This window comes from Talpa occidentalis, unplaced genomic scaffold (genome assembly GCF_014898055.3).
Source record: "Talpa occidentalis isolate TD23 unplaced genomic scaffold, MPIMG_talOcc4v2.1 talOcc4.17, whole genome shotgun sequence".
In the NCBI taxonomy this organism is placed as follows: Eukaryota; Metazoa; Chordata; class Mammalia; order Eulipotyphla; family Talpidae; genus Talpa; species Talpa occidentalis.
Window position 1 is genome coordinate 5,960,969 of NW_023601754.1, and position 16,851 is coordinate 5,977,819.

At 60.9% G+C, this 16,851-nt stretch overlaps 2 protein-coding genes across 2 annotated transcripts; both read left to right on the plus strand.

The window, feature by feature from the left end:
* The first annotated feature begins 184 nt into the window (after positions 1-184).
* CMTM2 (CKLF like MARVEL transmembrane domain containing 2) lies at positions 185-6,818 on the plus strand. The gene is made up of 4 exons (XM_037515818.2): positions 185-730; positions 856-1,014; positions 5,660-5,761; positions 6,379-6,818. The coding sequence occupies exons 1-4, from the start codon at positions 341-343 to the stop codon at positions 6,646-6,648; spliced, it is 921 nt and encodes a 306-aa protein (XP_037371715.1). The 5' UTR covers positions 185-340; the 3' UTR covers positions 6,649-6,818.
* A 1,609-nt stretch (positions 6,819-8,427) lies between these two features.
* CMTM3 (CKLF like MARVEL transmembrane domain containing 3) lies at positions 8,428-15,915 on the plus strand. Its single transcript, XM_037515819.2, has 5 exons — positions 8,428-8,670; positions 11,494-11,649; positions 12,680-12,775; positions 13,138-13,258; positions 14,788-15,915. Exons 1-5 carry the CDS (start codon positions 8,524-8,526, stop codon positions 14,820-14,822), a joined length of 555 nt encoding a protein of 184 aa, XP_037371716.1. The 5' UTR covers positions 8,428-8,523; the 3' UTR covers positions 14,823-15,915.
* The last annotated feature ends 936 nt before the right edge of the window (positions 15,916-16,851 follow it).

Sequence of the window (16,851 nt, forward strand, 5' to 3'; positions counted from 1 at the left end):
GCGCCAGGGGGGCGCGGGGGAGCCGGGGCGCGTGCCAGGGGGGCGCGGGGGAGCCGGGGCGCGCGCCAGGGGGGCACGGGGGAGCCAGGGCGCGTGCCAGGGGGGCGCGGGGGAGCGCGCCAGGGGGCGCAGGGGAGCCGGGGCGCGTGCCAGGGGGGCGCGGGGGAGCCGGGGCGCGCGCCAGGGGGCGCGGGCGTTGGTGTTGGCAGGTCCTCGGCCGTTGGCAGAGCTCGGCCCGGAGACGGTCGGTGGACACCAGGCTCCCTCAGAGGCCAGGTCTGTCCAGGGCCAGAGGGAGTGATCGGGCAGCCCGTGGAGAACATCAGCCCCCGGCGTGAAGATGGCGGACAAAGGCAAGAAGGACAAAGCCAAAGAGGCGAAGGAGGAGAAGAAGGACGAGAAGAAGGACGAGAAGAAGGACGAGAAGAAGGACGAGAAGAAGGACGAGAAGAAAGACGAGAAGAAGGGCGAGAAGAAGGGCGAGAAGAAAGAGAAGAAGGACGAGCAGAAGGACGAGCAGAAGGGCGAGCAGGGCGAGCAGAAGGACGAGCAGAAGGGCGAGCAGGGCGAGCAGGGCGAGCAGGGCGAGAAGCCGAAGAAGGAGCGGTCGGCGCAGCCCAGGGACGAGGTGGGCACGCGGAAGGGCTGCCGCCGCTACCGGTGGGAGTTCAAAGACAGCAACAAGGAGTTCTGGGTGATGGGACACGCGGAGGTCAAGATCCTGAGCGTAGTGAGTTGGGGGGCTCCCTCGGCGGGGGGGGGGTCGGGGTGGGAGGGGGGCGGGCCAGGGGCAGCAGCCTGCGGGCCCCAGCGCCGGGAACACCCTTTGTGCCTCAGACACGCGTGTCCCGGCAGGGCTGCCTGGTGGGCGCGATGACCATGTTCACGGGGACCCCCATACACCCCCTCATCCCGCTCATCCTCACCATGGAGCTGTCCATCTTCTGCTTCTTCTTCATTATCTACACCTTGGCCATCAACAGATACCTGCCTTTCATCCTGTGGCCCATTTCTGTAAGTACGGGGTGGGGGTGCCCAAGCGAGGGGCGCATTCCCAGGGGCGTACTGGCACCCCGAGGGGGACCCAACCGAGACACAGTTTCCCAATTTGTGCCCAAGGCTGGGGCTCAGCGCTTTCAGGGGAAGCCAAGACAGGGGCAGCACAGTCAGGCAGATACAACTCCTCAAGTCCATTTTGGGGGTGCGGACTCTTACCTACCTGACGGTCAAAGAAGGTTCCTGCTCTCCTTGGGGTGAGGGGTGTTGCAGCAAGCAACCAGCTGCTCCTCCCAGCCCCCGTGCCAGCTCCCACCTGACTGGGGAGAGCACCCCAGAAGGTACCCCATCTCCAGAATTCAGAGAAAACAATCATCCTAGAAAGCAGAAAAATAAAAAATGAGAATTTTTAAAAATCACATCTTAAGCAGCCTGAGCTGTGCGGTGAACAGCCCTGCGCAGGGTATTAAGCCCAGAAGGACGGGCAAGCCTGAGGCCAGGGCCCGTTGGAATGGGATGGAGCTGGGCGAGCTACTCCGCCACCCCCACCCGCTGCTTCTTCCTCTTTAACATGAGGACGGTCCATTGCTGGCGCATTGTTCCTGAGAATTAAATGTAAAGGGCCTGGCGTGATGCCGCCTGAGAACTTGGGGACTTGAAACCCTGCCCCGTCACCCACACAGTCCAGAGCACACCCACCTCGCTCCCGCCGAACCCCAGCCCCCTAGTCCACTGCACCTTTGCAGCGCACCTTGAATTGCTTACTTTACACGTGCAATGGGCTCAGGATGGCCAAGTAACTTGCCCCCTGTAACTCAGAAAAGGGATTCAAATCTAGCTGGCACTAGAACCTGAGTCCCCGACTATACTCTGTCCTGCCTCCTTGTTAAGAGTTACTAGGGTTGGGCCTCCCCGGTGGCGCAGCGGTTGAGCGCTGGGTTGCGAAGCTGCCCGCGGCCTCTGCGGTTCAATCCCCGGCTGCTCCCCGGCCTCCGGAGGAGGGTCCCACATGGCGCGCAGACCTCTCCTGCCGCCCGCTGCTCCCCTCAGCAGTGTACTTCGGTCCTTCTGCCTGCTCTGCTCCCCGCTCTGGCTCTGGTGAATTCTCTCACCCTCCCGCGCTTCTGACTGTACCCAGTGCTTGTATAAACAAACAAACAAACAAACAAATAAATAAATAAAACATGCCTCTATAAAAAAAAAAAAGAGTTACTAGGGTTCAGGGACCATAGGTCTGGGGCGGGGGGTAGGTGAGGACCCCTGAATGGGAAGTAAGAAGAAAACCACATAAGACTTCTGGGACAGAGACAGGCAGAGGATAATTTCCCAACCAAGGAGATAGAAGATTCTTACAGTCCCAGCAAGATGAGAAGCCAGTGAACTCTGAACACCCTCCTGCCGGCAGGGAAAGATGACCATACTGTGTTCACAAAGTGACCAAGCTGGCAAAAAAGACAGGGAAGCACACGGGTGCCAGGCCCAGAAACCAGGAGCAGCAATGAACTAAGTGGCCTAAGTGTGGGCAGGGATGGTCCTTCATGTGCTACTGCAGGAAGCTGGAGCTCAGGTGTTCACATGCTCTCAACTTAGGAGGTGAGGCCTTGGCCTCAAGCAGATCGGACGGTTAGACCTGAGACCCCTCTTTAAGGCAGCACCCTGCAGGGGCCTCCCTGGTGGCGCAAGGGTTAAGACACAACCTATGAAGCTGTCCGCAGCCTCTGCAGCATGAGTTCGATCCCAGCCAGGGAGCTACCCACATGGCACAGCAGACCTCTCCTGACTTGCCCGATGCTCCCCTCGGCAGCGTATTTCAGCAGATCCACCTGTTCTGCTCCCTACTCTATCTCTGTGAATCCTCTCCCCCCCACACCTCTGGCCTGTGCCCCAGCTCTTGTGTGAATAAATAAATAAATATTTTTTTAAAAAATACAGCACCCTGCAGAGACTGTTCAAGAGAACAGTCAGAGAAGACACGTTTCCCTTACAAAGAGGAACAAGAGAGTGTGATCATCTCTGCTGAGATGTGAGAGGGAAAAGCAAGAGAAGGAGAAACGTCGAGCCTGCACTTGGCACAGATTTGGGGTGCATCTCCACTGTTTTCACTCCAAGCGAGACAACTCAGAAATAAACCCACAGAGGTGGCATTATTACACAGCTGAATGGCATATTGAATAAATGCTCTTCGAACTTTAAGAGAATATCATGTTAAAATTTAAACTTTACAACAGAAGACGTCATAAACAAAAATTTTAAAACAAGCCAATAGAAAGATGGGACGAGGCATACAAAGAGACAGGAATCCCAAATGCCTAAAACATGTTGGGTTTTTTGTTTTGTTTTTGTTTTTTTTTAATGCTTCATTAGTAACCGCTGACCTGAAAATTAAAACAACACCGAGGCACCGTCTTGACACATCAGATTGGCAAAAATGTATAAGCCAGGGTGGTGGCAGTGACATGGGGAGCGAGCATGTGGCTACATTTCTGGTGTGAGAGGGTGAATGTGGGGGCGCTGTGCCAAGGAGAGGAGTTGGGGGAAGCATGGAGAAGAGCTCATCCATTGCAGCAGAGCTCGTGAGGACAGTCCTCTTCAGGGGAGACACAACCTAATGTGTCCAGTCTGGCTTATTCATAGTAGACTCATGGGTTAAAACTAACCAATTCAGGGCCTCCCTGGTGGCGCAAGGGGTTAAGCACCGCACTATGAAGCAATTCACAGCCTCTGCAACACGAGTTCGATCCCCGGCCCTCCAGGGAGCAACCTACATGTAGCTATCTCGCCTGCTGCTCCCCTCAGCAGTGTATTTCGTCAGTCTGCCTGTTCTGTTCCCCACTCTGTCTCCGGTGGATCCTCTCACCCTCCCACGCCTCTGGCCTGTACCCCAGCTCTTGTATGCATAAATAAATAAATCTTTAAAAAAAAAAAAACAACAACAAAAACTAACCCATTCAATCTTTGGCCCTCCAAATGGCTAGGTCTCAAAAAGTTTTATTTTTTTATTTTTTTTTTTTTATAATTTTTTTTTATAGAGGCATGTTTATTTATTTATTTATTAATTTTATTTGTTTGTTTGTTTGTTTTGTCTATACATGCACTGGGTACAGTCAGAAGCGCGGGAGGGTGAGAGAATTCACCAGAGCCAGAGCGGGGAGCAGAGCAGGCAGAAGGACCGAAGTACACTGCTGAGGGGAGCAGCGGGCGGCAGGAGAGGTCTGCGTGCCATGTGGGACCCTCCTCCGGTGGCCGGGGAGCAGCCGGGGATCGAACCGGCGCCGCAGAGGACGCGGGCAGCTTCGCAACCCAGCGCTCAACCGCTGCGCCACCGGGGAGGCCCGGTCTCAAAAAGTTTTAAAAAGCAAGTGCGACAAGATCTCTCACTGGTTTAAAAAAATGGGCCTGTAACGTCGGGGGGAAACACTAATGTGCACATGGGGAAACCAGCCGTCACCTCCACACACGGCCGCCCAGGACGGGGCGGGAAGGGACCGGGCAGGGAGGCTGCAGCTCACCCTGCTGCCGCTTCGCTGCTGTCGTTTCAAGAGCCCTAAAGCAGCTATTGGAAGACGCTGACTTCTGTTTGATCTCGGAGGCTCGGGGCCGGTGGAGGTGGGAGCAGGGACAGGACATAGTTTCTGTACGTTTGAAATGTATTACAATTCAAAACATTCGAAAGGGACAGAAAAGGCCTCAGACAAAGGGGTCCGGGAATGAGGAGCAGAGAGAATGGCACCCCAGAAACCCTGGGGGGGAAGTGGGTAGTCCAAGGTGAGCTGCTGCCCTCAGGATTGAAAGAGGGCGCAAGCTCTGAGCTAGCTTCTCCCCTGGAGAGGCGGCCTTCGGGAAGCAAGCACAGCCAGGTTAGAGAGAAACTGTGGTTTGGCCAACTGGGAAAAGCCTGGCTGTGCCAGGGAGCGACCGTGGGGGGTTCTTGAGGAGACAGCAGAGTGGAAGGCAGTCCTCCGGCCAGCCTGGGAACTTCTGGACCGTGGAGTGAGGGATCAGGTATGGGGCAGGGCAAGATGGAGGCCACTAGGGGTGAAAACGGGAGGACTGATGCCGGAGCAGGTGGTACAGCCTAACAAAGGAGATAGGGGGTGCTGGGAAGGGATCTGAGAGAAAGTGGAGGGCGGGGGGAGGGTGCAGGGGGATAAGGAGGTGGGGGGAAGAGAAGAGGCAGCCGCCAGAGTCCCATGGGGGGTGGGAGCGTCGGTGGGTGTTACCCCAGAGTCCACTAGAACCTCTTACCAGCAACACAGGCCTCCCCCAGACCCAGAGGGGGCGCTGGCCCTGAGAACAGAAAGACGATGTAGGTTGGCACACAGAGAGGACGTCGCTCAGCTGGACATCTAGGCACTTAGGTCCAGGCGCACTGGAGGAGGAAAATCACAAGTGCCGCCATCTTGGGAGTTCCCAGACCACAGGGCAGCAGAGGGCGCCCGCGAGGCAGTTAAGTATCCAGGGCTTGGGGTCTCAAAGCACCCAGCTGGGGGACCCCAGATATGTCCACATAACTCAGTTTGTATTATCTTCGTGTGTGTGTGTGTGTGTGTGTGTGTGTTTATATATATATGCAGATGTTCTAAACTCATGCCTGTTGGATTGGGGTTGGCTCTGGCTCCGGCCTCCACCCTCCTCAAGGTTGACTCATCTCTCCCGGCTCCAGGACATTCTCAACGACCTGTTCTCCTTTGTCTTCCTTGTGGGGACCCTGGTCTTTGCAGTGAGAATGCGACAGACCATGCCACTGCACTACTTCATCGCCTTGGTGAGTCTTTTTCATGCCGAGCTGTTTATTGGCTCAGAAATCACCTCCTCTGGATTACAGGTATCTCAGAAAAGGGCATCTTTTCTTTTCATGTCATCTTGGGATTCCAGCACAATTGAAAAGTAAAATTGGGGCCTCCCTGGTGGTCTAGGGGTTAAGTCTTAGTGCTGTCACCTCTGTGGCCTGAGTTCCATCCCTGGCCAGGGAGCTACGCACACAGCGCAGGAAACCTCTCCTGTCCTGCCCGCTGCTCCCCTCAGCAGTGTATCTCAGTCAATCCGCCTGTTCTGCTCCCCACTCTGTCTCTGGAGAATCCTTTCACCCTCCCGCGCCTCTGGCCTGCACCCCAGTTCTACAGCAAAATAAATTTAAAATCTTTAAAAAAAAAGTAAAATTGGCAAATGTTTCCTATGGCAGGGCCATTTACACCAAGATGATGTCCAGGGATCCTGTCCAGGTAGCAGCTGCCTTCTGGTAGCTTCAGGGAGCTACAGGACAGCCGCCCGGGGAGGCTGAGGCATCTGGGGGTCTGCTTGTTTGAGGGGACAGAGGGTGGCGCTGAACAGCATCTTCTGACAATGAGAAAACGTAACACAAGGATCCTTGTGTTTTTCCAGATCCTTATTGGCCTGGCTGGATTTTTTGCTTTAATCGATATTTGTCTCCAGAGAAAACACTTCAGGGGCAAGAGGATGAAAAAGAACGCGCTTGTTCCTCCTCCAGGAAAGGAGGCAGAAGAGGCTGAGAAGCCAGACGCAGAGAAGTCAGAGACCGGGAAGCCCGAGGCGGGGAAGCCCAAGGCCGCAAAGCCTGAGGCTGGGAAGCCCGAGGCAGCCAAGCCGGCCGCTGTGGCCGCGGAAGGGGCGCCAAAGAAGGGCAAGAAATGACAGGAGGGGACGCACACGGCCAGCGGCGGAGCCCCTTACACGCCATCTTCCACTGTCTCCCTTCTTTCTAGAATGGTTTCCTTTTCCATTTTAATCACCACCTTTGACTGGAAAAGAAATTTCTCGTATAAATGGATTTTAAAGTGTAATATGGACCTACACTGTTTTGCTCATTCAATGAAGGTTGCTGGAGGTTTCTGGCAACGCTGGACGCAGGCCGGGCGAGGCAGGCTGGCAGGCTGTGGGGCACAGAGGGTTTGGGGGGCCAGGGGTGTGGGTGACGCGGGCTGTCAACACTGACCAGCCTGAGGGGCCGAGGAAAACGAGGCTGGAAACGAAAAGTTGCATTTTATTCATCCAGGTATTTTAAGTTTGCCTTTTTAAAAAACGTCGTCTGCCTTGTGACTATCAGAAAAATAAGGCTCTGGGCCTTCCCTAGCTTGCTTTGCGGCTGAGCATGGGCCCTCACTTGGGGTTTTCACTCAGGAGGAGGGCGAGGGGGTGTTATCTCCTCAGGGATTGGGCCCCCCGAGAACCAGTCAGGCTGGCATCTGGGCCAAGAGGAGGAACCTGGGGACCATCGGGGCAGCAGTGGCCAACCAACTCGCCGGACCTGCAAGTGCCCGTGCCACCTCCAGCTTCCCAGGGGCGCATGTGCATACGCTCCAAGCTGGGGGTCAGGGGGCGCCAGAGCCCCCTCAAGCAGGGGCCTTGATCTGCCGTCCTGACAGGAAGGTCCTCCTCAGGAGAGCCACACGGCGTTGGGATCAACCCCTCTGGCTGCAAGGGGTTGGTTTCAGTCCCTAGACCAAGACGGTAAACTCCCGAGGTTTGGGGGGGCTGAGGCAAACGAGGTCACTGTGACAGATGATTTAAGCATCCCTCTGGCCGCCGAGGAAGGCCTCTTACAGATGCCCTCCCAACAGCGCAGGGAGGAGTCGGGGTGGTCTGGGATCTGGGGGGCAGAGGTGGTGACGGCAGCAGCGAGAAACAGGAAGAGATTTTAAAACCCCACAAAGTCTGAAGCGATGCAGGGCGCAGCCGGGGCGGGTGCCAGGAAGGGCGGGGAGCAGCACCGGCACCCCGGGGTGGAAGGGTCGAGGGCAGCGCCCTTCGCCGGGGCCCAGGCCTGCGAGAGCGTCACGCGTCTGGGTCGCGACTCCAAAGGCCCCGGGGCCCGCGGGGGCGGGGGCTCTTGGGGTGCGCTGGACCCTCCTCCCAGCCGGCGGGGGCCGAGCCCGGCTGGGGGCGGCCTGCGGAGCGCGCCCGCGGCGGGGCGGGGGGCGGCGGGGGGGTCGCGCGCCGGCGCGGGGGGCGCCCGGGACAGGGGAGCCGCCTCGAGGCCGTGGTTCCCGCGCCCCACAAGCTGGGGGTGGGCGACCCGTCGGGGCTGGAGACTCTCGCGGGACCCCGGGGAGTTGAGGGGCCGCCACCAGAGGGCCCCCGAGCCGCGGGGCCGAGGGGTCGGGGAGGACGAGGGGTCTGAGGAGGCCCCAGCCAGCCCCGCGGCGGGTCGTGCCCAGCGGGCGCCCGCAGCCGCGCAGCCGGGGTTCGAGCCGGGCGGGGAAGCAGGACCCGGGAAGGGGGGGGAGGGGCGGGACCGGAGGGGGCGTGGCGGGGGGGGGGGGGGGGGGGGGGGGGGGGGGGGTGGGGGGCGGGGGACGGTGGGGGCGGGGCTGGGGGCGGGGGGGGCGGGGGGGGGGGGGGGGCGGGGGCGGGGGGGGGGGGGCTGGTGGGGGGGGGTGGGGGCGGGGCGGGGGGCTGCGCCCCGCGGAGCGGGTCTGGCCTCTCTCCTTCCGCACAGTCCGGGTTTCCGCTTCCCTCCCGGGCGCGAGGGCGAGGGAGGGCGGCTGAGCCTCGGCCCCGGCCGCCGCCATGTGGCCCCCCGACCCGGACCCCGAGTCGGGGCCCGAGCCCGCCGAGCGCCCCCGGCCCGACGCGGGCGTGCCCGGGCTCCGCGCCCTGCTGCCGGCGCGCGCCTTCCTGTGCTCGCGCAAGGGCCGCCTCCTGCTGGCGGAGTCGGTGAGTGCGGGGCGCGCGGGGCCGCGGGGCGCGAGGCCGGGCGCGGGGACGCGAGGCCGGGGCGCGGGGCCGCCTTCTGGCCCCGGCCGGCGCCCCGGCCGCCCCCTCGCGGAGCCCCGCAAAGTTGGGCGAACTCGGGGCGCGGCCCGGACGGGCTCCCGGCACGACGCGGGGCGAGGCGGGACCCGAACCCAGCCCGCCCGCTCTGGAGCCCCCGCCGCGTGACCCCGGGCGCCGCGCGCTCTCCGGGCTCGGGCTCGGGCTGCGCCCCGCACCCTTGGCCCCGTCGCGGGCGCTCCCGCACCCCGGCCGGACCCCGCGGGGACTCCGCCCGCCCGGCCCGGCCCCGCCCGGCTCGCGGAGCTGGGGCGCCCCCGCGCCCCTCGTGGGCTTTCCCGGGCGCGCGGGGAGGGCCGGCCGGGCCGCGAGCTGCGGGGTGGAGGCCACCGTGGCCCCCGGCCAGCCGCGGGGGGCGGAGGGCAGCCGGGGTGGGAAGGGGACCCCCGGGACCGGGTGAGGCCCGGGCCGCCGAGGGGCCGCGCGGAGGGCGGGGGCCGGCGGGGTGACCTCACCGCCCCCCGCCCCCCTCCCCGCCGCGCGCCGGGCCTTTGTCCTCCGGACACTCCTAAAACTCGGCGCGGGTGGGGGGCCGGGGCTGCGCCTCCTGGCGCGCGGAGGAAAGGGAGGCGGGGGCCGGGCGGAGGGGAGGCCGGATGAGGGAGGAGCCCGGCGCTGGACAACCCCCGTCCTGCCCGCGACTCCCACTCTGCAGACGAGAAGGCTGAGGCCCAGGGCCAGGGCATGGGGGGGGGGTCAGCTGAGGGGTCAGGTGGGAGCACAGGGGTGGGGACAGGAGGAAGGGTTCGCCCAAGCACACCCCCCCACCCCCCCCCCCCCCACCCCCCGTCCCCAGGTGGCAGGAAGTGTCCCCGTCACCCCTTCCACTCCTGCAGTCATCCCAGAGCCACCTGCCCAGCACCCCCCCTCTCCGTGAGGCCCCAGGGCCCCCACTCCAGAGACACCTTCTGATTGGCCGCCCAGCCCCACCCTGAGGCTGTCGGAGGTGAACCTCGACTCTGCCCTCCGCTGAGGGGACCCCACCCCCACCGCCCATCCCGGCACGAGGGTGCTGGTGAGAGCGGAGGCAGCTGTGGTGAGGCTGGCGCGAGGAATGTAGGTCTGGGGAGAGGAGGCGCCGGAGGGGCGGAGGGGCGCCAGGGCGAGGTGTGGGTACCGGAGACGCCAAGGGGATCCTTCAGGTCACTCCTGCCTCCCCGAGGCCGCCCCAGGCCCACACAAATCAGGGGGCTGGCATAGACAGGAAGAGGGGAGGAAGTGGCCACCACAAATCAGGGAATGAGGAAACAACCAAGAGGAGGATCCCCAGAATGGGCTCTGGAGGGGGTGGGGGGCAGGAAGGGGAGGGACACTGCACAGGAAGTGCAGCAGGAGCTGTGGCCGCCCCAGGTCGCGGTCCCCGGGCCCCACCACCCTGGCAGCCCCCCTGCCCCGTCTGCTTGAGTTGGGCTCAGCTCCCCCACGGCCACGTTCAGGACAGATGTGGGGGCCCTGGGGACTCCCTGGGATCTCTGCAGCTCATTTGTCTGAGGCAGCCACTATGCTTCCTGTGGGGCCCCTGGGAGTCCCTGTGGGGTCCCCTGGGTCTAGCCCCAGACTCCACTCGGAGCGCCCCAGCCATGGACGTGCTCACATCAGCCACAGCGACCCACGCCAGGACAGAGAAAGACCAGCCCCACAGGGCCCGGATGCTTAAGAATTCCACCTGCGGCTCAAGTTCTGATGCCGCATGACACCGAGCCAGGCACTTCACCTGGGACCCACGGCCGCCTCCTGTAAAGGTGCTGTGCACGCACCTGGCACCAGGTGGTTGTGAAGGTCTGAGACGGCCCCACAGCTCAGCAGGGACAGGCCCAGTGAACAGTCCACATCTTGGTCTGCCCTGCAGCCCCCAGTCTGCAGAACAAACGGAGTCCTCAGCACCCGCCAGCATCCCTCACCCCCTCCCCACCGCCACGTGTGCGGACAGGACTGCAGAGAACGCTGGTTCTCCCCGGACAGAGTGCTGGGAGGCTGGGGAAATGCTGCAGCAGGGCCAGCCCCCCGGTGTGCTCTCTCACTGTGAAGCTCTGCAAAAGTATTTTAAAAAACAAGAATTAAACCATTAGCACCTCTTCACCCACCCCCTAGACGGCACAGTTGCAAACCCGTTTCCGTGTTTGCTTTATCGCATCCCTTACCCATCCATCTGCCCATCCATTTTTTGGACGCATTCACAGTAAATTGCAGACATTAATACATCTCAGTCTGAACGCTTAAGCATGCCTGTCGTGAACTCTCGCTCGAGTGTCACGGGTTGCATTCTTTTTCACAAAAATTTTCCATTCCGTGGAAAGCACAAACCTCAGGTGTTGTGTGTTGTTTTTGGAAACTGGTTCCTGCTTGGCGGGCTGTCCGAGGGACGGCCTAGGGTTGATTTGTCCCTACTGGGCACCAGCTGAGCTGAGTGAGCGCATGGAGCTGGTGGAGTGGGAGCAGGATGGGAGCCCCAGGAGGTGGCCTCTTGGGGGGCATCTAACACTTCCAGAAGACTGTGGTGTCCTGATTGGGTCCTGGCAGGAAGCTGGCAGTGGGGAAGCCGCGCCATCTAGACCTGCTCCACAGTGGGTTCTAACTCTGCTCTCTGGGGCTGGCGGGTGCCTTCCCCTCCTGGAGCCGCCTGTCTTCCTGACTGCAGCCCTGGCTTCGCGGGGCACTGGGGGAGGGCCCTGCAGAAGTTCTGATTTCTCTGCCCTCTATCCCCAGGGTCTCTCGTTCATCACCTTTGTCTGCTACGTGGCGTCCTCAGCATCTGCCTTCCTCACGGCCCCCCTCCTGGAGTTCCTGCTGGCCCTCTACTTCCTCTTTGCTGATGCCATGCAGCTCAACGACAAGTGGCAGGGCTTGTGCTGGCCCATGATGGTGAGTGCCGGGAGCCCTGGAAGGCGTTAGCTGCCCATCAGAGCCAGGCATCTGTCCCGCATCCTTTCTCACTGCGCTCAGGGGCTGGTAGCTTTCGACTGGCTTCAGGTCTCTGGCTCCAGAGACGGGATGACTTCACAGCTGCTGTGACCCACAGCTGTAGTGGCACCTCCAAGCTCCTGCTCCTCCTCGGAGGCTGGGAGCCCCTGCTGGCGTGCCCGGGTCTGGCCACCAGGTGGCGCGGGTGCTCCCCCACTGGGCCAGCCAGAAGCCTTCAGCCACAGGAATTCGAGCCATTTCCACACGCAGGGCAGGTTAGCTGAGGACGTGCAAGGCTGACCCAGACCTCGGCCATCTGGCGGTTTGTTTTATCACCTGGGAGGGCCTAGAGCCCCATCTTGAACTCTACTGTGTGGAATGGGTCCAAGAGAAGGGATGGCAAAGGCGGCTCTTCCACCCCAGGCTCTTGACTCATATCCAGCATGCTCCTGAGGTCTGTCCTCACTTTAGTGACAGGGAGAAACCATGACACATAAACGGACCTGCTACAGGCGTGTGGCAAACGAGGCTCCGGGCCAGATCTCCCCATTGAAAAGCAGGGAGGGTACAGGAGACAACACTTACAACTTCCATCCCCCGTCAAGTGGGGAGATCTGCTTCCTGGCCAAGCCACAGGCCAGCAGCAACCTGGCCCATGCCCTGCTGTCTGCCAGGCCCTAGCCCAGCCGGATCAGGGTCCAGGCGGTCTCAGAAGCTGGCAACCGGCAGGGGCACCTGGATAGTGGCAGGTGTGGGGGTGGGAGAGGACCAGGGAGTTCAGGTGAGGCCAGGACAGCGGGGAGCCTTGCGGATGCTGGGCCTGGGGCCGGGCTCATCCTCTGTGAACAGTAGGATTCCAGCCCTGTTCCTGCCCCCCCCCTGCCCCCTCTGAGCCTCTCTGCCCAGCCTTGGCTCCCAGCCAGCTCCCTCCCTACGCTCTGCCCCATTCCAGAGGGCTCAGGGCAAGGCAACCACCCCCCTGTCTCCCCAGGACTTCCTGCGCTGCGTCACAGCAGCCCTCATCTACTTCGCCATATCCATCACAGCTGTCGCCAAATACTCGGATGGCGCATCCAAAGCAGCCGGGGTAAGTAGCCGCCCTGCCCCAGGGAGGCGGATGCCCAGCAGTGCCCCTCGGGACACCCCATCAGGCGGGGATATTCTGTCCCTGCCTGGGCCCCTGGGCTGTCACATGAGTCTCGACGACTCCAGTCCTATTAGAAACTTACTGTGCCCCAAGTTTTGAAGGCCGCTTGGCAAACCAGGTTAACAGTTCATTTTCCTACCTGTCATTAACGGGTGGGGGCTGGTGTCTGCCAGTCGAGCCGCTTATCCAAGCAGATAAGAGGCGGGGAGGCTGGGTGGGCACTCCAGACAGCCCGCCCCATGCCCAGGCGCCGGATGACCCGGGTGACGCACGCCATCTGCCCTGTCCCCTGTATCCCACAGGTGTTTGGCTTCTTTGCCACCATCGTGTTTGCAATAGATTTCTACCTGATCTTTAACGACGTGGCCAAATTCCTCAAGCAAGGGGACTCCGCAGACGAGACCACCGCTGACAAGGCAGAAGGTAGGGTGGCTGCCCCGTGGGTTTCCACCTGGAAACCCCACTGAGCACCTGGGGTTTGCTGCAAGGACCCTGCCCTCCCTCGGGGATGCTTGCTTAAGTGGAGTAGGACCATTTCCTGTGTCCCCACAGGCGGGAAGTGTTTGCGCAGCCCGGTTCTCATAGCCTTTCATGCATCACTGATCATAAAGCCGGACCCCCAGAGAAGCCGGGGCCCTGGGGGCCTCAGCCTTGCCTGAAAGGGCAATCTGAGGGCAGAGCATACCAGTCACTCCCCTTTAGCTCCGGAGGCACTGTCTCCAGACTGCAGAGTGCCTGCCTGCCCCACAGCTGCCCTGCAGGCTCACCCACCTGTGGGTCCCTTGCGGAGGGACCCCGGCTGTCCTCCGTATCCTCAGCACCCACGAGAGCTCAGACCTGTTTTGCTGTTTATTTCCAAGGAAAGTGCGAGACACATCCTGACCCTCAGATCAGCCTTCTCCAACTCAGGATGGCCGTCGTGTCTGTTAACCTATTTTAAAGAAAAAAGGCTGAAAGTTGGGTGGCTGACAGCACAGCTATACCCATAAGCCACATTGTGCCCAGCACAGGGCAGGCATGTGGGGAGGTCCTGCAAGGGTGCCTCAGGAGGGGCCACCGATCCTGCCCTGGGAGGCCACCAGAAGGCCCCACCCATGGGCAGGGGGGCACAGCAGGTGGGGAGTGCAGCACAGAAGCGCAGAAAGCCCAGGAAGCGCCCAGGAGCTGACCCGGATGGCTGCCGGCTCAGCGGCTCTGGGGTCTCCTGGCCATTTCTCTGCCCCACCCTCCTTTGTGCCCCCAGGGGGTCCTTAAACAGAAGGATCAATGCCACTGTTGGCTGACAGCTCTGGGCCAGAAGCTCTGAGACCTCAGTTGGCGCCTTGCAACCGAGTAAATGGGTGTTCGGCCCAGTCCAGTGCTCCCTGCTCACTCCAGGGCCCTCGAGTCAACCTCTGTTGAGCTAAACACCTGCCAGCTGGCCTCATCAGCTCTCAGATGTGCAGGACAGACTTCCCACCCTCGGGGAGCTCAGTCCAGCAAGAGTTAGACCCAGAGAGAGTGGCGACGTACACAGCCGTCAGGGCATGCACAGGGACAGAGGAGCCAGGAGGAGGTGTTGTCTGTAAGAGCAGAACGGGAGCTGGAAGGCCTCCCCTGGTGCCAGCCAGGAGGCTGTGGGGGTCCCCCTAGAGCTGGGTTTCACTGGATGCATAGGAGTGTGCTGAGCAAGGAGGGCGAGGGGAGAGAGGACAGGATGATCCTCCCGTCCTGGTGAGGTGCTTCTCTGGTGAGGTGCAGCTGTGCCCTGTGCGGATGACTAAGACTGGACGGATAGAAGGGGGCTTTAGAGAGGGCCCTCGAGGCCCTGCCTTGGAGTTGGGGTCTCCCCGTTCGGTGCCTGCATATTTGAGGAGGGCCTGAGCTGAGGCTCCAGCCAACTGTTGGCCTTGCCTCTGGGACGGCTCCCAGACATTGTTCCCTGCCAAGCACCCTCTTTGCTTTCCTTTCAGAAGAGAATTCCAGTTCCGACTCCGACTCCGACTGAAGGCCTGCCGGCGCCCTGGAAGCCCAGCCATGTGGGCCTTCGCCCTGCACCTTCCAGCCAGCCAGCCGGAGCACAGCCAGGGGAGCGTGTCGGGAGGGAGGCTGTGACTTCGCGAGGGAGTTTCTGATGGAGCAGGCCTCCGCACAGCCCTGACGTGGCACTCCCGAGCCCAGCATGCGAGACTGCACCCCTCGGCTTAGCGCTATCTAACCACTCCACACGGGAGGCATTTTGAAATGTTCCAGCCCTTCTTCCCACATCTGTCCCGCAGGCCTTAAGCCCTATAACCTCCGCCAAAAACAACAAGCACACGGGGACAAAGCAGACAGAGCCTTATCGCCCACAACCCCCTCACCTGCGTTGGTGTGGGCTGGAGGGGCGAGGGCGAGTGTATCAGAACCACTGCGGGGCCTCCCCGCCGGGCCTCGGGGGCGGTCTGCATCGCTGCCCCTGCCCCTGCCCCTGCCGGCACTTTGTCCAGAGTGAGCCTTCCGCGATTCTTTTGCTCAAGGAGCACCAGGTCTCTCCATCCTTGAAGCATGAAGAAAACTGACTGTGGCCCTGACATCTGGGAGGGTGGGTGTCGGGCCCATAAGTGACACCTTGCACCCTTGGGAGCCATGTCTTTTTTGAGTGACATGATTATGGGTCTAAGGTTCTTTCAAAGAAACGCTCACCCCCACCCCAGCTTACCAGGCCCGAAAGACAGAAGTTCCAGGCTACGGCATCCCGGGTGGCTGGGCAGGCCCAGCCAAATCCTCCCCGCTTCTGGGGCCACCGTGCCTCTTTCTAGTCGCCAGAGCGGGACCCTGAGCCCCTCTGAGAGGCAAGACGTGCCTGCTGACGTCACTCAGCGACCCTGGGTTTGTATGTTCAGCGAGATTTTGTAACTTTACATAATTTTTTTTATACCAAAGCAGCTTCTTCAGTGGCATTTCCTGTGACCCAAGAGGCCTGAATGAGCCAGTTACACATTTAGGGATTTGTAAACTCTGTTCTTTTGCATGTGAATCTCCTATTCTGAAAAAAAAAAAAAATCCCACAATGGATTAAACCAGACTGACTACCTTCTGGGTGTGTGTGTGTGTGTGTGTGTGTGTGTGTGTGTGTGCGCGCGCGCGCGCGCAATGGATTAAACCAGACTGACTACCTGCTGGCTGTGTGTGTGTGTGTGTGTGTGTGTGTGTGTGCGCGCGCGCGCGCAATGGATTAAACCAGACTGACTACCTGCTGGCCGTGTGTGTGTGTGTGTGTGTGTGTGTGTGTGTGTGTGTGTGTGTGCGCACGCGCAATGGATTAAACCAGACTGACTACCTGCTGGCTGTGTGTGTGTGTGTGTGTGTGTGTGTGTGCAATGAATTAAACCAGACTGACTACCTGCTGGCCGTGTGTATGTGTGTGTGTGTGTGTCTGACAAAGCCGTGCCCCGAAGCTGTGCCCCCCAGAGCAGTGCCGTCAGCACAGGCTGCTCGTGCGCGTCCTCCGTGCGGGGCAGCCCACTAAGCTCTGACTCCCCAACTGCTCACACAGCTGCCAGACAGAGTTCCTGTCTGGCAGCTGAGGACACCAACAGAATGTTTGGTAATTTGCCCTGGTCATCACTGCCTCTGCCCCTCCCTCATCAGGATAACGTCCCAGGCTGGGTGACGCCAGGCAGCCAGAACCTTCGGAGCTCCTGGTTTGGAAACTTGCACCTTAAAGGGCCTCTGCACCTGGGGAAGATCCCAGGACGGGGCTTTGGCTCAGGCAATGGAAGAAGCCAGGCGTTCTGCCCCGACTCCCTCACAGCCATGTTCTAAAGAATACGAACGCTGAATGTCGAAGGGGAGGGGCGCAGACGGTCCCTGCTCTGCCCACCAGCCCGTCAGGCCCGCAAGCTGTCAGCACCGGGCCCCAGAGGCCTCGTCCCCGGGACATGGCTGCATTCACGCCCCACCTAGCAGGCCTGTTTCAGGAACCGGGTCCACAACCTCTGAGGGGCGGGAGGGTATGTCAGAGCAAAGAATGACGACACCATTTTACATGTCCA